Source organism: Xiphophorus hellerii, chromosome 15 (genome assembly GCF_003331165.1).
Source record: "Xiphophorus hellerii strain 12219 chromosome 15, Xiphophorus_hellerii-4.1, whole genome shotgun sequence".
NCBI classification, from domain to species: domain Eukaryota; kingdom Metazoa; phylum Chordata; class Actinopteri; order Cyprinodontiformes; family Poeciliidae; genus Xiphophorus; species Xiphophorus hellerii.
Window position 1 is genome coordinate 18,890,696 of NC_045686.1, and position 22,250 is coordinate 18,912,945.

At 41.2% G+C, this 22,250-nt stretch overlaps 1 protein-coding gene across 7 annotated transcripts in view; it reads left to right on the forward strand.

Annotated features, from left to right (window-relative positions):
- The window catches only part of runx2b (RUNX family transcription factor 2b), a 63,508-nt gene extending 41,505 nt beyond the window's left edge, over window positions 1-22,003 (forward strand). For 4 of the 7 annotated variants that reach the window (XM_032585357.1, XM_032585356.1, XM_032585355.1 and 1 more), the window contains 3 exons: window positions 7,001-7,168; window positions 9,492-9,653; window positions 18,591-22,003. In XM_032585357.1, the coding sequence (XP_032441248.1) occupies window positions 7,001-7,168; window positions 9,492-9,653; window positions 18,591-19,069 (809 nt within the window). In that variant the 3' untranslated portion in view covers window positions 19,070-22,003. The remainder of the gene's footprint in view (window positions 1-7,000; window positions 7,169-9,491; window positions 9,654-18,590) is intronic. The other 3 variants (XM_032585359.1, XM_032585361.1, XM_032585360.1) reach the window with 2 other exon arrangements.
- The last annotated feature ends 247 nt before the right edge of the window (window positions 22,004-22,250 follow it).

The following is a 22,250-nucleotide window of genomic DNA, read 5'->3' on the forward strand; positions in this document are numbered from 1 at the left end:
AAAGGAAATATGTTGCAGCCATTTTTCAGCCAGCTGACTGGGGGAGTGCAGCAACAGTTTGCTGTATGATCCATACGTAAAAATTTCTGGTCGTAATTTTAATTATGACTTCTCACTGAAGGGACTTCCTGACTAGGAAAAGTATGATGGAATATTACAGTCATGGTTATACTTAGGCTCAATTTAGTGGTTGATTCTCTGGTATGAATTATTCTCTGAATCATGGGCTGTTAAGTAAACAACCAAGCTCATTCATATCTGCCTTAAATATACTAGTATATACTACTCAAAGTGCAAATAATCTGTTTATACTCTAGCTTCCACTATGTTTTAAACACATAATAGTCCAAATTGACTATAAGTCAGTTGTTTACCTCAAAATATTCCAAAACATGACCTCAGGGTGACAGGAAATTTGACTTCAAACATGTAAGTGAATAAATCTGCTGTTTTCTTTCTTTTTTGTGAGAAAACAAAAAAGGGGTAAAGTCTAACTGTTGTTTGGAAATGTCTTGACAAAATGGTGGAGTTTGAAAAATTACATTGGTTTAAAAAAGCAACATTTTGAAACCTTTACTTGAGGCTGACAGCCAAGCTCTGCTTGATTACTGCTATAAGAACAGCAAGCAAAGTGGTTTGAGATATTTTGCGAGAACTTAATATTTAAATGGGAGCAGAAACTTGTACTCAAACCGTTTGAATGATTTAATGTTAATGAAAAATAATTCAATGAGCTTAAACAGGTTTACTTGAATTTGTGCCTAAAAGACCCTCTACTGGATGATTTTGTCCTTTTCTTCCGTTTTTGATGACACCGGCTATAAAAAAGGGAATTTTTTAAACTCATAGGCATGAAATGAATGCTTTGTTTGCTTAATTCAGACAGACTGACTCATTTCATATCACTTCCCTTTGCTAGGCTACGCTATCCCTGTATTGGCTAAAGCTGCGTGTTTTTTGTGAACGAAATTTAGCAGGAGGGACATAAATCTTCCTGTCTTATTCTTGGACAGCAACCAAATGGTTGCTGTTTTACCAATTTACATCCAAGATTCATAACATTTTGAGGTGAGGAACGTTTGAAAAAGAAAAGCAAATCCAGCACAATCAGCTAAGCTAGCTAGCTAAACGAGTCGCGCTGTGTTTAAGAGAGATCCTGTGCTGGGGGCACATGAGAGACAAGTCATTGGTTCGAGATTTCTGTGCTCGGGATCAGATTCATTCGAATGCGGCCATTAATCATTGAGGACTTGGATTCTGTTGCCTACTTGCTTTAAGTAACAGTTATCAGATCAACAGCTGAGAGTTGAATCCAGACAGCTAAAATAATACTATTTTAGGATCAGAGTACAGTGGTTCAAGATATAATCTGAAGAAATGTTATTGATCCATTATTATTTCTGGTTGTGTGTTTGTGTGCCTGAGCCAATGGTGCCAGTGTCAGTGTGCAATGATGCTCTTGTGCAAATGCTCATGATTGCATGTCCAGACATTTCCATACCCCCTTTCTCTCTCTCTCTCTCTTTTTTTTTTTTTAACTTTATAAGAGTGTGTTTCTGTGTGTGTTAAAGTTGCTCACATCTGGTCTGAATCTGTCCATGTTTCCGGCCGCTGGCTGGGCAGGGAAGTGGCAGGCGCTATCGAAAATCTCCGCTGTTTTCACAGGGATGATGGGAATCTCAGGGACTTTCCCTAAGGCAGTGAAATCATCCGCTTTTCCCGCTCCTTTAAATACCCCCACAGCTCATTCCTCCGCCCAGCGAGGGTTCCGATAAAACAGCTGAGTTGTCTTGTGTTTGGCAACTGCTGTCCTCTAAAAGGTGTAATTAACTCATGAAAAACTGTATTTACCGTCAAGGCTTGCTAAGCTAATGGGCTTGAGGTCTGGCTGTTGGGAGCGTAGATTGGTTATTGTTGACATCTTCCATTCCTGCAGTTTGTGAAAGAAGTGTTTTGGGGTTTGTTTGTTTTTTTCTGGTATTCTGCGTCCAAATATAGAACCTCGGAACCTGATAAGACTAGGAAGCAAATTAGCAAAACGAAAAGGAAAAAACTGAACACCTAGAAGAATTTCTCTAACCTGGATGTAATTTGGTTCCCATGTAGACTAAAAGCTTTAGCGTCATAGGTTCAGTGTCAACACTTTGCTAAAAGAGTTAGTGACAATCATTGGACACAAAGGATGTAGATCCATTCAATGACAGGCAATACCGGGACTTCATAATTCAATGGGAAGCTGGGTTATGTCCCGCAGTTGTCTGCCAGATTAGTGCATTTTGGTACAGAGTGAAAGACGATGCAATACACTCATGTACATGTTGGTTCAGAAATCAGCCCAATGAAACGTTTGTACACAAAATCTAACCCTTATCAATCTTCGTACAGTGGTTCTGTATGCATAATGTAAATCCGCTCTGTCTGGTGACCATTACTGTTCTGACAGACTCTCTGGCCACATAATCGAACTTGTGATGCTTTGCCATTGCATTCATTTTTGCTCAGATTGTACTATTTCCAGCCAGAATGAACCAAAAGTTTTTCAGCTCCCTGAGGTTTTTGATAGCTCCTACATAATTTAACCCAACCTACATATTAATATTTTACCAAGAAGTCTTAAATTTTAAAAAAAAGCTCATATCTGGCAGTAACCAGACTAAGGGTACATTAGTACGTGCTGTATATTTTTACGTTAAATTCTTTATATTTGCAAAAGCAAAATTGATCTGCACTCCCTGATTATTGTGGTTACTGTAACCGGCTTGTTCCCTTTTTTCCCCACAGTTTCGATGGTCAGCTCAGACCTTTACCATCACCTCATACCTACACATTGCCATTAAATTCTTTCCTTCTGCATTTAACAATATCACCCCTGTGTGCTTAACCCACAGCCAATCAATTTATTGTTTAGGCATTAGATATAGAAATATGGATATAGGTACTCATAAACTGCCTAAATCTCAAACAATTTTGTTTCCTAGTTTTGCTCCATATTTCCCTTTGTTTTGGTTCTGAATCATTTTTGGACCAACTGACTTGTGAAGTATTACAGATAAACACTTTAATAATATTTGTCGGTGCCATAAAATCCCATTTCCTTACTATATAGTATGAGTAAAATATTAAAACTAACTTATTAACTAAATCACTAGCTATCTGTGGTAGGTATTGATTTACAACACATTATTTAAGTTCTTTCATACCCAAACTATAACAGTGCACCCATTCCACAACATATCGGTATGTATTCAAATAGATCCCTATTGCTAACGGTGAAAGGCTCTTCACTTTAGCACAAGCCCAAATCATTATTAGCTCACCTCCTTGTTAAAAAACAAAACAAAACGGTTTTGTTTGACAAAAAATGCCATGCTGCTTCCCACCAAATATAGCCGACCTCGTTAGAACTCAATTTTAAAGTAAAATTATTTGAAACTTGTTTCCAGAAGGCATAAACTCTGTTTTTAAGTTCATTTTGTACCTTATGATTCATTGGATCCAATGGACCTTTTTTTTTTTTTTCTTCTCTTATTTCTCATGAGTCATAAAAGTTGGTGTATATTTGTTCAGGTGTGGCTGTAGAGTAGAACAGCTTACCATGACTGCTGAGTCTGGTAACATTTCCACATGGGACTTTTGGTGTCTAAAACTGTTTTAATGTGTTGCTTTATTTTAAGCATGTGAGCAATTTCACATAGTTGTTTTTCAAAATCCATCTTGAAACACTTTTGTTTTGCTTTGGGGTTGTTGTTTTTTTTTTTTTTGACTTTCTTGTTCTACTTTGAATTATTGAGTATTTTAATTTGGAGCGTGTCAAGTAGTTTTAGGATCCTGTGGCCTTTAATTTGGGGGTTTCGGTTTTAAGGAAGCAACCGTATCCCGCCCGACCTTTTTCTCTATGAATGATTTATAGTTGAGCCACCGAGCTGACTTCTCACTTAACTGTAAATATTTACAGTAACAGTAAATTTAACCTGTGCAGCTCAGACGTCGCGCTGTCCAAATACCACGTTTGTGTTTCGGGATCCTCCTGAAAGACGTTGCAATCCAAAACCCTCTCTTAACTGCTTCACCATTTGTTGCCGTCGGCCCGTCTAATGGGGCCTGTGTCGCCTGACTGGTTCAGAGCTCTTAATTTACTGGTCATCGGGGGTCTCTTCCTCACCCTGTCCTCCTCCTACTTGTGTCTGTCCCCCTCATCTCACTTGGAACTCCTTTAGCTATTTATTTCCATCACCAGGAGACAGGCTGAGCACAAAGCCCACACTGTGTCCCGGGGCTTTTTTAGGACAGAAACGCTGCCTGTTTTAAAATGGAAACGCCACGATTGACTGGGCACGGCTTACACGGAGGAACGAGGAATGCCTCGACATGAATAAATTACCCGCCGGAATGATGGAGACGCACTATTAATGAAGTATGGAAGTGAATTACTGTCAACACCAGATATTTTTCTCTCTCTCCGTGTGGCGTTAAATCAGACTTAGTCTTTCCTGTGGAGTCTGAGAAACACCACAACAACAGCGGAGGACATCGTGTAGATGGCGGACGAAGGCGGTAACAGAGCCTGCTGAACGGCCACCTCTTCTACAGCAGCACAAAATGCATGGTTAGTTTGTTAAAGTGCTCAGAGACAAAGACCTTCATTTTTGAAGACATGTCTTGTTGTTTTAGTAAAAAAAAAAGAAAACTGATGTATTTGGCCTTATAAAGACTGTCTGTTCATCTGTCCGTCCTCAAGAAGTTACATTAGTTCACTTATTTCAGTAACTCACTACACTAAGTGCAAAACATTCTGTAGATTAATCAGACACACTGTTTCATTTATGCTAAGCTAATAAAATAAGACATTAAACATTATAATATGACATCAGACTAATAAGAGAACATGTCTAATACAGAATCGTGAGCTTCTATGTTCAACAAAGACTCTTATTTTCAAATGATCTTGCAAACAATATATCTTGTCTGCACCAAGGCAATCACAGAGATCACACTACAATCATAATAATATAATTACACCATGTCAGGCCAATCAATGACTCCATTTTTTCCTCCCTCTCTGGTGTGATTCATTGCAGCAAGATTTTTGGTGTTTTGGTTCCAAGATGTTGTTCCACAGTGAAATAATTTGTTGTGAAGAGCAAGATGGTTTTTAATTGCATATCTGAGGTCGAAATAAAGCGGAATTGCAGAGGTGGAAAGGTGCCAAGCTGTAATGGGCGGCTCTGAAAGAATCCACGCTTGTCATTTTGCATTTATTTACCCATTAAAGGGCAAAAAGTCTTGCAGAAGCTTGGAAAGCTGAACACGATACGCAGCAAAGCTCCTCCAGCCAGGATGTCAGTGATACATTTGGTAAACCATTCTTATTTTTCTTTTTTTTCCTTCCTTGTGTGATGCTTTAGAAATACAAATGATGACTGTCTTTGAGAATTGACTGCCTTTTTTTTTTTTTTTTTTTGTTTATCCTCATGTCTGCTCTCCTCAACACCCACCCTGAGTTGTAGGTGTAGTGCCAGGCCTTTGTTCCCAGCTCTGACTGCAGGCAGGTTGGGCAGGATTCTGAAGTAGCTCACTGTTTCTGCCCGAGCCAGCTGGAGCTCGGCCAAACACAGCAGGAGTTTCTGCTCTCCACTGTTTGATATTTACTTTACCGCTTTTACAGGGGAACTAGTGCAAGACCAGACAGACATACTGACACAGTGCTGTGTCGGTGCTGAAAAGAACTATGTGTAGGCGTGTGTGTGTGTGTGTGAGAAGGCCTTTTATAATACCCCACTTTTACTGAACGGCAGTCCACACCTGGCCCACGGCCTGGGAAGGTTTTGATTGGGTTCCCACTGCAGGCTTGATAGGGATGGAAAAGGGTTGGGCTCAGAAGAAGAAAGTGTACCTGGTTTGGTATGTTGTGGCTTACCGCACGTGGGTTATCTAAGTTCATGATTTTTAATTGTTTGCTAGTAGCTACAGTTGCATATCTAACAGTATTGGCGGGTGGACTGGCTGATGGGACAACTGGGGACTTTCCCGCTGGGCTCGTGGGTTAGTGAGTCGGTGGTTTAGCCCGTGGAGGAACTGTCACGCTCGTTTTTGCCTCCAACTACGCCATTTCAAATACCTTCTCTGCTCTCCAGCACTACAGATGGGCAGATTTGCTGCGTATCCACAGGGTGGACCTGTAAACACACGAACGAGCGCCACAAGGGTAACCCGTCACACAAAGCCCGGCCTACGAAAACAATTAGCCGCTGTGGTGCTAATTATTAACTCAAAAAAAATCAAAAATCACAACGCGGAAAAGCTCGGTCTCCAGTAGCACTACAGTACATAAATGAAATCTCCGCGTCCGCCTCTCGCATCCAGCCGAAGAGACAAAGTGAAGAACAGTAGAGCTGAATATCGTCAGCATAGAAATGATAAAACGTGTCTGATTACTTTACACGATAAAACGTGGCCTATATTAGAATAGAAATTTTTTTTTGTTTATTTCAAGCTTCTTCTTTAGGTTCCAACAAAACACGTGCATCTTCAGAGTCCCTGTATATTTCTCTCTAAGTTGTTCTAATCATCCCACTGAATTGGAAAAGCAAACTGAGAGTCATAGCACTAAAGATCTGACTCGTCATCTTGCAGAGGATATTTGTTGAATTGTGAACCAGCAAACATTCACAAAACTGAACGTTTCATTTTACACTTGATATACCTTGTGGTAACAAGTCACATGCAAAACACCAACGTGTGGCAGAAAACTGATACCGATAACCAACCATACCGACTATTCCCCCCTTTGCTGTGGGGATTTTTTTTTTTCTCAGAAGGGACAGGAAAGCCGGTCAGAAAAAGACCTACAAGCCCACAACAACCTGTAACAGTAGTTGTCTCAAGTTGTCTTACCTTTGCCAAAATGATAAGACCTGCCATTGTCACATGAACGTAACTGATGTAGCCCCTCCTTTTTCTTCTCGCTTTCTTTTTTTTTGTTTTGTTTTGTTTTGTTCAGGGCACCGTCAGAAACTTGAGGACCCGCCCAAAACTGGCCTGTTCTCAGACCGCCTTAGTGAGCTTGAGAGGATGAGGGTGAGGGTCACGGTTCCCACGCAAACGCCCCGACCAGCTCTCAACACCGCAGCCAACACCTTCAACCCGCAGGGTCAGACACAGATTACAGGTGAGCTACTACGGTTAGCTTTTGTTGAGTAGTTCAAGTGTTAAACATCCACCTGGTGTTTAAAGGGTGGAGATAACAAGGCGTTGAGTGTGAACAGAGTTAGGAAGCAACTAGTTACATTCACTCAATTACATTTACTTTTGGGAGTATTTGTACTACGCTGTACTTTTTACTTTTACTTGAGTAATTTTATTATGAAGTATTACTGCTCTGACTTGAGTACAATTTCTGGATTCTCTACCCACTGATAGAAGAACGAACATGTTTTAACCCAAAAATTCAGACACAACTGCAGTTTTTGTTAAAGTTTCATAAGTTTTATATTGAAAAGAAAACTGAAAACATAATTTTTTTTACTTATGTGAATTATAGTCATTTTGATCCTTAAAATACCAAAATTTCCACTTAACTTCATAGTTTGGTCTGTCTGATGATGTCATTTTTGAATATTAAATGAAGTAGTAGACTTTTTACCAAATACTTTTTTATTCTCTTGGATGTTTCCATTTTTTACTTTTACTTGAGTAAAAATATGTATCGCTACTCTTACTTGAGTACATTTGCTGGGTGCTCTAAACATTTCTGAGTGTAATCCAAAAAAAAAAGCATCTCCAGCTTTTTTACGACATAAACATCAGCATGGCCTAAAGCTGCACAAAGACTTATGGCTGCACGCATGACAGACATACCCGTTTTACAATTCATGTTTTATGTCAAGACAAGGCACTTGAAACATTTTGTCCTCTTTAACAATGCGTTGGAAATGCGACACCGAAGATGCTCGAGACTAATCTCCAACTCGCACCACAACCCTTATGACCGCTGAGCGTTTGCCAAGCATTGTCCGGCCGAACCACTTGGAGGTCCGCTGTGAAACATCAAACCCCAACTGGAGCCGCGGCCTGACGGCACGAGAGTCTGCGGAGCGTGTTATGTTGCGTCTGAGATTGCCTGTCCCTCTCTGCCCCGTCGCTCAATCAGTCTCCAGCTCAGACGGTAACTCCATCTCTCACGGTCGGGCACGGCCGCCACCCGATCGCTCCCAAATCGGGAAACCCGTCGCACGTGGTTATTTAAGTCTCAGTTATTTTTGGAGCCGGGCATTGTAGTGCTTCTAAGGGGATCGTTAGAGGCAGCGTGTGTTACACGCTCTGGCTTAAAACGCAGACCCGTTTTACCGAATGATATTCAGATCTTTTTAGTTTTTGAAAACGTAAAGTAAGAGTAAAATTCCCATTTCGACTCAACCTCTTACGCTTTTTTCCCCCTAAACTTTTCTAGCTGTACATTTTCATCTGCTTGCACTTTTTGTCCTTTGTTTTTAATGCAGAACAGTGCCATGGCTAAAGCCTTTACTTTTTCTTTTTTTTTTTTCACATAGCAGCCGCTAAACCTCAATGCATTTCATCGGGAGATGAACACAAAGTTGTGCTTGACTGTAGAAGGATAAATAGCATAAAAATAACATTGCATCCTTGTTGTGTAACATAGTGGTGGCAGGGTGGTGCTGTTGGGGTTCTTTGTGTTGAACAAGGCGGAGAAAGTTTAAACTGAAATCCAATTGAGAATCTGTTTCCTTATTTTTATTTTTTATTTTTTGTAGGTAATATTCGAAAGGCATCTTCTTCCTTCCACGTTGCAATAACGCACCGCTTTGTTTCACATAAAATCCCTATAAACTACACTGAAGTTTAACACCGTAACGTGACAAAAAGCGGAAAAGCTTCTCTTGGCACTGCATATCAACTTTCTGCCTGCTTGCTGTTGTGTTTTTCTTTCACCCCCCTCTCAAGCCCAACTTCATTTATTAAACTAAATACAAAGTCTATTCTTCCAGTAGCCTTAAGAAGAACAAACTGCAGCTTGCAGTCTTTCTGAAGAAAAGAAAAAGCCTTCACGGTCTGTTGTGTCGTTGCACAGACACAATAACAGAGTCTAGCACGCTGTGGTATTTAGCGTGGCGTGTTTACATCCTGGACCCGGGCCAGCGAGGCTTTTCTGTTTCTCAGCTGCGAGCACACAGTTTTATAAAGCAAACAGGAAGATCTTCTCTTCAGAGGTAAACATTGGTTGTGTCACTGGCGAGACCTTTTCCAGAATACACAGTGATATCTGTAATCCTAAATAAAACTACAGATGAAAAGAGACAAGGGGGAAGAGGGAGGGGAAACAAAGTCTAAAGCTGCTGTAAATGTCTGACTTTAGCGAAACTGATTGGAGTGTTTGAATGTGCATGTTGGGGCACTTGTAATTATTCTCCCTTTTTTTTTCCTTGCTTCCTTTTTCTTTTGCTTCCTTTCCTTGCTTCTTTTCTTCCCATCAGACCCTCGTCAGTCCCAGTCCTCTCCTCCGTGGTCGTACGAACAGCCGTACCCGTCCTACCTGAGTCCCATGGCGTCCCCCTCTGTCCACTCCACCACCCCCCTCTCCTCCAGCCGAGGCACGGGCCTGCCTGCCATCAGTGACGTGCCTAGACGATTGCCAGGTAGAGCCATTACTCTCTAGGGAAAGATAAACGTCTAACATCTTAATGCATCACGAAAGCGCATAAACGCAGGTCCTCTCACTGTGGAGCATTAAATCAGACGGAAGGTTTCCTCTTACGAATCAATTTGAATGGCCGACTGCTTTAAATGCCAAACCAACGAGGGAGAGAAAATTCATACACACTCAAAAAACTTTGCAGAATCTCGAACAGCTAAGAGGCTAATGTCCTGGCTTTGTAAGCTTCTGATTGGCTGATTAACAACACTTGAGTTAGACAGAGACACAACTCTGTGTCTCTGAATGACTTGAACTATTCATCTTGACAAATAACTACAGACAACTCTAAACAGCGCTGGAATGTCCAGCCGTCAGGCCGTTCATGAAGGGGTTCTGTGCAGAGGTTGAGCTAGACCAGGGGTGCCCAAAGTGGGTCCTCGAGGGCCGGCATCCTGATGTTTTAGTTCTCTCCCTGGTTTAACACACCTGGATCAAATGATGGCTAATTAAAAGGCCTGAGAAGAACATTGACTTGCTGAAAAGGGTGTTGGTACCACCAGGGAGAGAACTAAAACGTGCAGGATCCAGGCCTTGAGGACCGACTTTGGGCACCCCTGCGCTACACTCTTTCATTTCCGGTCATTTTGACTGACGAGGTTAAAAAAAAATTTAAAATCCTGTCATGATCTGCTTATAAAATGATAATAATGACATATTCATTTGCGGTTATTTTTCATTCAGTCTAATTAACATTCAGTCCAAACAAGAAGTGTCGCCAGCTCTGCGTATTTTGAGTGACTTTAGTCCTGTTTTTTTTTTGTTGTTGTTTTTCTAAAGTCTCTTGCAAATTTAAAGAGTCGCAGGTTGCGTTTTTTTGGGCTTGTTTTTGAACGTGAAGTTGCTTATTTTGGCTTGACTTTATTTCAGAAAAAAAAGATTATATCAAGCTACCCACAATGAATCAGAACACTAATGGTGTGTAGTTTGCAGTGATGCAGGGTTATACTCGGGTATATGCTGGAAAACCACCTTGAAATCTTCTCCAGTTGGGCTTTTTTTGGAGCTTCTTTCTCTCGCAAGACGAGGCAACGCTGTTAACCAGCTGAACAGAGAATCTGCATCGCAACATCGCCCAGAAATTAGGTGAACACATGCAACTTTTTAATCCACTTGCGAGTAATCAAATGTCTCTAGTCCAGTTGCAGAGGGTTTGGATTTTTGCCTCGGACAGAATATCTTCTCATGGCTGTTTTAATGTCGATCTGGATGCTGAATCTGCGCTCTGATGCAACAGTGAAGTCGTGTATTACAAGCAAAGCTTCAACCAAAGTTTTGAAATCGGGGAACATTTCTCAGACTGATGTGAATGAGGGGTTTCCTGATCCCCTCAAGGCTTTGCTTCGGTGGAAGGAAGTTGTGTGGCATTAGCTCCTTCTGCACCAGCGGTTCTGTTGCACTGGTCTGTGACCCATAGTCAACTGTCCCATAGTCAACTGTCCTTAATTATAAAAATAATTTTTTTATTATTTTTTTTTGTACCCCTCCAGGGGGTCTTTTGTGGGCTCTAGTGTCCCTTATATGAAAGCAGGCTGACAGGAAAGGGGGAAGAAGAGGGGGGGAAGACATGCGGCAAACATCGCCTGGTCTGGGAGTCGAACCCGCGACGGCCGCGTCGAGGACTCAAGGCCTCCAAACATGGGTCGCACTGTCCCCTACGCAACCCAACCCAATTAAGGACGCCCAACTGTCCTTAATTTTCAATCAACTCCCAGATAGCATTGAGTTCAGTATCCAAGTCAATGAAAATGGCATAAAGTCGAACATTTCTGATAGATTTCCTTCAGATTTTGCCATCAGCATTTTAGAAAAACTGGTCAAAGATGGGAAAATATTTGGTCAAAATGACCATTTGTCCTGTCCCAAAGATGACTGCGTTTTTGCTGTGAAATGTGAAAATTAACTACAGAACAGAGGCAGATGCTAGCCAAAGGAGGTAACAGAGAGTTATTATCCATAGTGAAAAAATTATTTACCAACATTTACTGAAAAGACACTCAGTAAGGAAGGAGTCGGTACTCCAAGACAAACATAAAAAAGCAGTTTACAATTTACAAATGAACTCTGGAATAAGGACGTACATTTTCAGAGACTTGTGTTTGATTTGATGAAACTAGAATTGAAAGGTTTGACTACAGTGCTTATTGCTACTTTGGGAGGGGAAAATGGGATATAAACACAGTATGAAGTACCATAGTGACAGAATCATGTTGTTTGGGTGTTTTGCTGTACACCTTTAAGAAAATGGTGACATTTTGAGGAAAGAACATTTTGAGGAAATATTGTCATCATTTTCAGACTTCAGCCAGGAAGTTCACGTCTTCCAAATGGACAACAACCCTAAGCAAAGAGCCAAGCTGGCTACAAAGTGGCCTAGAGACAACAAAGTCAGTGTTTCAGAATGATCTCAGTCCTCCAGAAAATGTTTTGGTCAGAGCTAAAAAGGTGTTCATCAAAAAGACGGATTAAACATCTGACACACTCGTCTAGCTCTGTCAGCAGGAATGAGCCAAGATTCCAGCAAGCTAGTGTTGGGAGAGTATCCGATATATTTCATCTACGTCAATCTCAAGGCCCGGGGGCCAAATCTGGCCCGCCATAGCTTTTTATGTGGCCCTCTAGACTTCAAATTACATCAATAAGTCCCTCCAGTTTTTCACAGATTTCCAAAATTCACACAAAATCAACAAATCTCCAAATAAATTTCTGATTTTACTGCAAATTTTCTCACAACTGATCAAAACCACTGAATTTAAGTTACTGCCGCCTCAGCCGTACTTTATTTATGTGAAGTTACAGTCCGTAATTCATACGGCGAGTAATAAAAAGTCACATTTAATGTTGTACATTAGTGCAAATATCGTAAAAATTCCTTCCAAATATTTCCAAATTATTACCACAAAATCTACATTTTTGATAGCAAAAAAAAAACGCTAAAACAATCACAAAATCCTGGAGGAGCAGCTATTTATTGATATTTCAACAGTTTAAATAGTTTAAGAACATTCAGATTTTTGATATGACCCAAAATGAAAAAGAGTTCTACGGCACCCAAACTAAAAGGCAATGCTACCAAACAGTAGGCAAATGACCTGTATGTAAACTTCTGCATTAGAAGAAAGCTATAAATAAAATGAAAAAAAAGGCAAACTGAAAAAAATCTGATAGTCCTAACTGGTGTAAAAAAAAAAATTATATACGGTAATACGTGTAAAAATCTGATTTCAGACGGGCATTCACACTTTTACACACTGATGCTAATAAAAAGGTCCTCCTCCCCCAGAAAACAATACAAAACAACCCCAGCACTTATCAGCAAGTTGCTGCTAACATGAGTCTGGTCGCCTCGCTAACAGAGGAGAGGAAAAGAGGTTGTTTCCTTTTTCGCTCTGCACCTTTGATCCCAGAGGAGCATGGGTAATAACAGGCCTCGGGATAATAACAGGCTCATGGCTGACAAATAAAGTGTCTTTACAGCGACACGCCGCTCTCTCGAAGCATTCTGGGTAACTGCATTAGCCGCTGTCTTCACGCTGACTGCGGCGTCTGCGTCCCGATTTGTCTCCAACGTGAATGGAAACTCCTTGAAAACTCTCACATGCCGCCAAACAAGTTTCTCCCCCCCGTACACCTGTTTGACTTGCTGCCATGTGTAGGTTTCTTTCTCTCTCTCTCTCTCTCTAACTTCCTTTTTCTCTGTTTCCTTGTTCTAGCATACTTCACCCTCCTCTCCATGTGTGTGTGTGCGTGTGTGTTAGTATGTTTATGTGCCCCGAGCGAGGGCGAGTGATTAAGCGCTGCAGCCGTGTGACTCTGCATCAGAAACCCAGCCAGCTGCCCTGTCAGCTCTGATTAGCTCGGTCTTTACCCCCCCCCTCGGCCTTTCATCTCGTGAGCGCCGGGGCTTTTGTTCTCCGAGTGACAGATGTGCACGAGAGAGCATGCGCACACGTTCCAAAGCCCGGCCTCTCCCCCCTCCCGACCCCGACGCCCCCGCTCGCACACCTGCGCGAGGTGATGCGCCTCAGGCTCGCTGAGCTCCAGAGATCGTGTTGACACCTTGTCAGGAGGCTCCGAAACATTATCTGTACCGCGAACAGAAACTGATACGCCCCCTTTAAGTTTTTCACAATTTGTCACTTTTCAACCGCTATTTCAGTTGCACGTAATACGATTGACAAGCGAGCTGCAGCGCATAATTGGAAAGTAGAAGGAAAATAAAATGTTGCCAATACTTTATAGAGCCACCCTTCCTTGGGGTATGTCTCAGCTTTTGGGTTTTTTTTGTTTTGTTTTTCAATTCTACTCTGTAGCTTGCAGTAGACTATCTGTAAATGTAAGACTTTGCACAAATTTTTAGCTGGACTTAGTTTTGGCCTTTGACTAGGCCATTCTAAGCAGGGCTGAATTTTGATTAATCGAGATGAATCGATTAGTAAAATAAACGTCAACTAATTTAGACATTGATTAATTGTTAACTGGAGTATACGGGCTCAAATTTGCTAAAAGAAAAACACTCTGAGCAGTAATTAAGAAAGAACTGTATAAAAAATAACTACATTTTGCATTTAAGATTTAAAAAAAAAAAGTTCTTTTTCTGTAAATATGTTTTAACACAAAGCGTGAAGTGGCCGTTTTAGCTTCACCCGGTTCGGATTCAGTGAAATAAAACAAAATCTCTTATTAAGCACCATTTGCTGTACAGTTCATAATCAAAATATAATTATTATTATTATTATGTAGTTGCACTGTGTTGATGTAAGTCAGGGACTGAGCTTTTCACATGTTCATAGCAGTTTTTTTATCTGCTGATGCATCCTTTGCTACAAATGATCAAATGCAAACTAAATGAGAGCCATGTCATGCAATTTTAGGCAAGAAAATGTTTGTTTATTTGTTTCGAAAAGGAGTTGAGTTATTTGTTAATGTTTATGTATTTCTAATATGATGTAAAACAAGCTAAGGTGGTTAAATGAAAAGTCTTCAGAATGTGTCTTTCTTTTTTAAAAATCATATTAATCAATTTTCCGCCATTTCACCAACTTCTCTATGTCTGATTTAGAATAAAATATAATATCCATAGCCTGAATGTTTCACCTTCGGGAAGGTGTGCTCCATGAAATGAGACAGTTTTCCGACATATTTAGCATTTTGCATTTGGGTCAAAAAAAAAAAAAAAAAAAAAAAAGTTCAGTTTGGGTCACGTGTTGGGTCTCCTCCTGTGTGATCTTTGAGGTCAACTTTACAAGGAACTTTCTGAAGCTTTCGTCCAAGAAGTCTCCTCGCTACTCGTCCATACGGGTCTGATTTGCGGAGTGCTCCACTTTGTAGTTGCCGTGGTAACGGGCTCTTTCAGATGAGCTCTGGAGCTCTGCAGCTCCTCCAGAGTTACCAGAGGCCTCTGTCTGCCTCTCGGAAATGACAACACCCTGGAAGGTGTATGGTGAGATTATGATGTTTATCCACTGTCCTTCCACATAATAATTAAAGGGTCAGGGTTATGTACTTTCTACACACAGTGCCATCTTATAGCACAATCAAGTAACTACGGTACCATCAGTTGTATATATCAAACATGACTAAAAAGACATTTTGCTTCACAATTTAACGCCTTGAAGTTGGTCGTCTGTCTCTTTAAGAAGCTCCTACTCTTTCTGACGCTGCGCCTTAAGAGAACAATGCCGAATCGAGCCGAGCTTCTGCCCCACTCAGCTCCTCCAGACTAGCGGCAGCAGCAGTTGGCACACGTCTGGTGGAACTGCAAGTCCTCTAAACGCATCATGCAAACTGCTTCTAGGTCCAATGCTGCTAAGAACGGTTGTAAATATAATTATGATGCCTAATGAGAAGCATTGCTCCTTTAAGAGCAGGAGCTTCTTAAAGAGACAGAGGCCCAAATACTCAAAAGTTATGCTTAGCATTTATTTTATACTAACTGAAGGTGACATAGTTGCTCGATGGTGCTGTGAAATGGCACCATAGTCCTGGAAAATATTTAATATCGCCCCCGTTAGCAACCCAGCCCATGTGCTGAGCAGTGGTCGCAAAAGTTCATCAAACCGAGTCATAACACCTAATTCGGAAATGACGCCTCGCTGTTTGAAAAGCCCCTCCAAACATTTAGACACTGTTACACTCTGGTTTCCTCTCAGCTAATAAAGTTTGATCTGGCTCATCATCACAGGGCCCCTCTGAGCAACGGGGTAGGCCAGAATTTTTTTTTTTTTTAAAGTTATAAAACAAGAGTCGGTATTTTATTGAACAGCACTGAGATCACACTTCTGCCCCACAACAGAGACAGTCGCCCACGATTGCTATTTGAATCAAACAAATCTGGTGGAAAGAGGAAGTTTAAGGGCCCTAATTGGCAGCATATGCTATCTGACGCTAGCGACAAACCCCGGCTTCGCAATCCCTCCCTGCACATAAACACCGCAGCCCTCCTCTCCACCTCTCCACCAACCCAACCCCCCTGTCCTCTCGGAGCAGACATGGTGACACGGAAGACGCCTTGTGATTTATGATAAGAGCGCCATGGCTGGACTAAACCACCGAGAGGAGACGGATGGAGGGGAGAGAGGAGGAGGAGGAGGAGGACCTCCTATTCTCCTTCAACTCTTCGCCCAGCGCGAAGCTCGCCGCAGCCAGTTAGTGGTTTTTTGGGTATTTTTTAAGGGATGAAGCGAAAAGAGGAACGAAGGGTGAGATGGAGCAGCTCCCGCTCGGCTCTCTCCGTCGCACACAAACACACCCGTGCGCGCGCCCCCACACGCGCGCGCGCAAACGCGTGCACACACTGGAGCCGATGGGAGGCGAGGAGAGGAGCCACATCAGAGCTCAGCCCTGCCTCATTATGGATCTCATGGAAACTGTTTCTGCACAAAGTGTTTCCACATGTGCAGCTCCTGATTCATCCCAACTTGCCTCTCTTTTTTTTTTCTTTTTTTTTTTATGTGCATACAGTATTCACACACATCCACTCTCGGCACACGCACACACAAACCGGCTCCACACGCATATAAACAATAATTTAGACAGGTAAACATGCGCCAACACACACACACAGAGGAGCGCGGATGTGTAAATACATTAGGGAATGTGCGGCTCAGCAGAGGTTATCAAAACTCAGGAACGGTGATTCAGATAGTATTTATAGATAAGTGCTATTCCATAAACCGCAACGTTAATTTTGCAAATTGATGAATACACATATCGGGCTGGAAATGACTGTTAAATTTACAGCAGGGTTTTGTTTTGGTTTTTTTGTAATTTCTCAAGAGACGAATTTATTAAATTCAATTATTCTACAAGAGGTTTTAAAACTGACACGCTAAAAAAAATAATAAAAAAGTGTAACTGCAGTGCCGTGCAATGAGCTGCTGGGCCTTTTTCACATTTCGCCACGTGACAACCGCAAACTATTTTATTAGGATTTTATGTGAGAGAGAGAGGCACAAAGTAATTCAAAATTTAATAACGTCTTTTTTTTCTTTCTTTTTTTAAGTGGTTTTCAAGCTTGGTTAAATTCCCCCCCCCCCCCCCCCCCCCCCCCCCCCCAAAAAAAAAATTTGAAAGTGTGTCAAACTTTACTTCTTCATTAGGGAGAGGAAAAGGCGATGAGAATATGGATGAGCTATATGTTGGGTCATTGAGTCAGAAAACCTGTAAGACTCTTAAATAATTAAAAATGTACTTTTTCTTTAGCTTTATGTCATTTTGTTCCCTCATGAAAAACGTAGCTGGAGCATTGATTTGATTCTTTCATGCGTCTTTGGGGAATCCTTAAATCTCCCGTGGCAACCATTTGGCAACGTCTAAATACTTGCTCCCACTCGTCTCCTCCAGACTAGCGGCAGCAGCTATCAGCAGACATCTGGTTGTCCGCTGAGCTCATCACACCAAGTGTTCCTCAGCCCAACTCTCCTAAAAGCGGCAGTAAACAAGAAAGGTTGTTGTGATGACGTGCCGAGTGTCGGAAGGAGCTTTTGCTTCTTAAAGAGACAGGCGGCAATTTCAGGGCGTCGGATTTCTTTCGAGTCTTTTTGTCAAAACTGGAAACGACGTGCCTGGAAAATACGAAGCGCTGCCTCTTTTATATCCACTCTGGGTTAAGTGTCAGCTAGCTTCGAGGAAAAACTTGTGTGCAACGCTAGCACAGACGTACCGCAAAAGACTTGCAGCTGTAATGTGCAGGGAAAGCTGCTTGTGCAAACAATTCCCAGGACACCACAGTTGTTGTTTGTTTATTTTCTAAAGCCATGTGTAGTTTCCTTTCACTTCACAGTTATGTCCTACTTTGTATTGGTCTATTAAAAAATTTAAAAAATCCCAATTAAACTTATTTTGTTTGGTTGTAGAAGAAGAAATCTCAAAAACAAACAAACCCAAACATGTCCAACAGAACTTATATTTTGCAGAAACCCTAAATCTACCAATGGAACCACTATTGGCAGATTATTTCACTTATGACATGGGAAAAATGTCTTAAGTGAAATAATCTGCCAATGCAACTAGTACTTTTTATCTGTATTAAGGAATTATTTACTTAAAATAAGTAAATAATTTCTTGCAGAAATGTTACTTATGAGTTAGTTTTGTTTACTTCCAGTGTACTAAGATGTTTGCACTAGAAACTAAACCAAAAATACTTTGTAAGACTTTGTGTTGTTAAAGTGACTCGCTCATTATTCTGTGGAGGGATTCTTGAAAGGCTGTCCTACTTCCTGATTATCTACTACTTTCCTTTTGTTGGCTTAATGCCACTCCAATTAAATACACTGACCGATTGCCGTAATGTTCCAAAAACCTCCTAAAGTTGACCGTATGTATGAGATCCCCGCGTTGATAACGATGTTTCTCCTTCATCCGTGTTTTTTTTCAGGGTCTTCCGACCTGAGTCCGTTCCCCGGCCAGTTCGAGCGCCAGTTCCCGAGCCTCTCCTCCATCACGGACAGCCGCTTCTCCAGCCCGCGCATGCACTACCCGGCCACCTTCACCTACACCCCGCCCGTCACCTCGGCCATGACGCTCGGCAGCGCCCACTACCACACCTACCTCCCCCCGCCGTACCCGGGCTCCACCCAGAGCCAGAGCGGACCCTTCCAGACCAGCAGCACGCCGTATCTGTACTACGGCGCCTCCTCCAACTCGTACCAGTTCTCCATGGTGCCCGGCGGCGACCGCTCGCCGTCTCGGATGGTGCCGCCTTGCACTAGCGCCTCCACGGGCACCTCGCTGGTGAACCCCAACCTGCCCAGCCAGACGGAGGGAGGGGTGGACGGCGACGGGAGCCACAGCAACTCGCCGACCGTGCTGAACCCCGGCGGCCGCATGGACGAAGCGGTCTGGAGGCCGTACTGAGGAAAGACCAGGGGGACACGCGGATGACAAATCAAGTGATGTCGCGGTTTACAAGCACAAAACCCCCTTTTGTTTTTTCATATCATGAACAGGGGGATTTCTTTCTTTTCTTTTTTTGGTTGTTTTTTTGGGGTCCTCTCCTCGGCTATCTCCACCTTCTGCTTGGAAATTAAAGCAGAGATGATGATGATGATGATGATGATGATGATGATGGGGGAAGGGTGGAGGGAGTTGGAAAAATGAAATAAAAGACCAGACTTGCACCGACTTGTCTTCTTGGAATGTGTTTGGACCGAGGCACTACAAAGGGAACCATTCTCACAGCAATAATGAGAAGAAAAGACACACAAAAAAAACTAAAACAATTTTTGATTCACCAAGCCCACGCAGACGGGACGTTGTTTCAGTTTTTAGGGCAGCCCCACCAGCTAAGGGATGCTGCGTCGACATTTGTAAAAGACTGCCCCTTTTGGTTTGTTTGTTTTTGTAACGTGTTTGTACTTTATTAAGGCTTTTTTTTTTTTTTTTTTTTTGCAGAGCATGTTTTTGTACAATATCGAGATGCAACCTAAGCACTGAGTAGCAGATGTGTGTTACCAAAAAGCGGCGTGGACATTCATTTTGCTCTAAACCAATTAATTTAACTTGTACATTGTGGGTTATGACGTTGATGTAGATTGAAGCGTTTTTTTTTGTTTTTTTTGTTTGTATGTTTGTTTTTTCTCTAGTTTTAACTTATAAAAGCCATAAATTATGTATTGTATTTGAAACTTGAGTCGAAGAAGTGTAATCTGAATATTTTTGATGCATCTATATGACTAAGTTAATTTTATCTTTGATAGGTAATTTAAAGAGTTTTTTTTTTTTTCTTTGTTGTTGTTGTCGTTGCTATAGTTGCCCCCCCCCCCCCCCTCCTGAAAAGATTTAATAATAATCGCTTGGAATACAAAATCGAGTTTCCGGAGAGTATTGCAACACGTTTTCTTCTGATGTGTTAAAGAAAAAAACAAATAAATTCAGTGTAACTGCTCGACACATTAGGAGGCCAACATCTTCGGTAGGCGTCGACACACATTTGGCTCGGAATGAAACCTTTGGTATTTATTGAGCAATAACTCGCGTCGTGCCTCTCGGCAACGCGGCATTAAAGCCAGCTTCGGTGGGGAAGAAAATAATTATCCGTTTATGGAAATTTTCTCTTTTTTTTTAAATTTTGTCTCATCTGGCGTGCACTTACAAACTGCTTTTCCTGACAATATGAGAACAATCGAAGCGAGTCCAAAGATGGATGCGCCTGGTGGTACAAGTTACGGCGTCAGGTCAGACCGTTTTTTGTTGTTGTTGTTTTTTGTTTTTTAAGGCTCAGTTGTTTTTTTGTGATACATAAACTCCTCAGGACTGGAATTATCCCCGAATGAAATTATCTATATCTGCTTCTCTTTCTCCCTGTCTTTCTCTCTCTCTTTTTTTGTTTTTTTGTTTTTCATATCCAGCCTGGCTGAAAGGCTCACTCGAGATTATAGCTTACACACGCCAAGGTTATTATAGCTTTCATATCATGTGCAGAAGATGACTTTGAAAAAGTTGGGGTTAGTGCGTGACACACACGCCGAGAGCGAGAAAGAGAGAGAAAGCAAGGAAAGTAAAAAAAATATATACAAAATTAAAACCATGACATTCCTTCAGACATTTATTTATCTACAGTTTTTTAGATTTAATATCTAACGTCCCAGCCTAAAACAACATTCTCTTGCAGCAATACAAGGAGCACGTCTGCAAAAAAGTGCTGGGGTTCAGGGAAAAAGTGCAAAACAAAAAACGAGGTGATTGGATTCAGCTGCTGGCAGCAAACTGGTGACCAAAAAAAAAAAAAAATATGGGAGACTTGTATGTTTGTTTGATAAAAGCACTTACTTCTTGTTTTATTTCTAGCAGCACTCGCGGCTGGCTGCCAGCAGAGCTCGTGGTTTTGGGTCCTGAACGCAGCCATCTCGGCCCAAACGGATAACACTTGGCCAAATACATCTGATCCCTTGGTGTTTATTTGAAGCAACAACAACAACAAAAAAAAAATACAAAATTGAGATTATTGTATCATTTCGTGCCTTTTTGTTATTTAATGTTTGCAGGTAATGTAGCCCCTTGCGTGTGTGTAAAAAAAAAAAAAAAAAACAGTAGAGAGAAACACGGGATCAGTGGGTTCAAGCTTTTCACTGAAGGTTTGCACGCGACCTCAGCCGAGGATGTTTCCAAACTCGCTTCGTGATATTGGAAAATGTCACGTCGCGTTTCCCCCCCGCCCGCCCCCGACTGCCTCGGCCGATAAAATATCTTGAAAAAGAAAGAAAAAAAAAACAAACAGAAGAGAAATATTTCCAACAGATTTTAAAACACGGCCTTGTTAACATTTGCTACCCCCGTGTCTTGTAGTCTGATTTTTTTTTTTTTTTTTTTGTACTTTTGACAACCTAACAGGAAATGAACGCAGCACTGACATCCCATACTGTCTTCATCCTCTTTCTTTTCTTCTTCTTCTTCTTCTTCTTCTTCTCCCACCTCACGAAAAAAGGTTATTCTTTTTCTTGTTGTTGTTTTGTTGGGGGGCAATAAACTGTCATGGAGAGAAAAAAAAAGCCGGTATTATTTAACAATCAGTGTGTATACTTGTACTTTGTGTTGCTCCTATGTAACGTTTACGTGTTATTTTCCATTGTTACGCTCCTTCTCATGAACACTTGTCAGGAACTGACATCTAAAGCGACGCGGTTAGATTCTGCTGGTACGTTTCATAAAGGGGATTTTTTTTTTATTTTGTTTTTTATTTTTATAAGAAGGGACAAACAGATCTGACAACAGTGAGTGAAATTGGCATTGTGATTGTACATGTTTGTTTATTTTTAAAAAAATAAATAAAGCCGGTATTTTGTAACTTAACTCTTCCCTTTCTCAATGTCAGATTTTTACCTCATCCATCACATCATATATTATTTTCTTTTTTCTCAGTTAGTAGAATTTTCTGCATGTTTATTTGATTTTTTTTTATGTACGTTTTCTTGGTATATATTTACTTTCTTGTGAAATCTTATTTATCTAATCATTTATCTAGCTATAAATGTTTATTTGATTATAATTATCCATTTTTATTTTATTTATACATAAGCTGTTTATGTTTACCAGAATT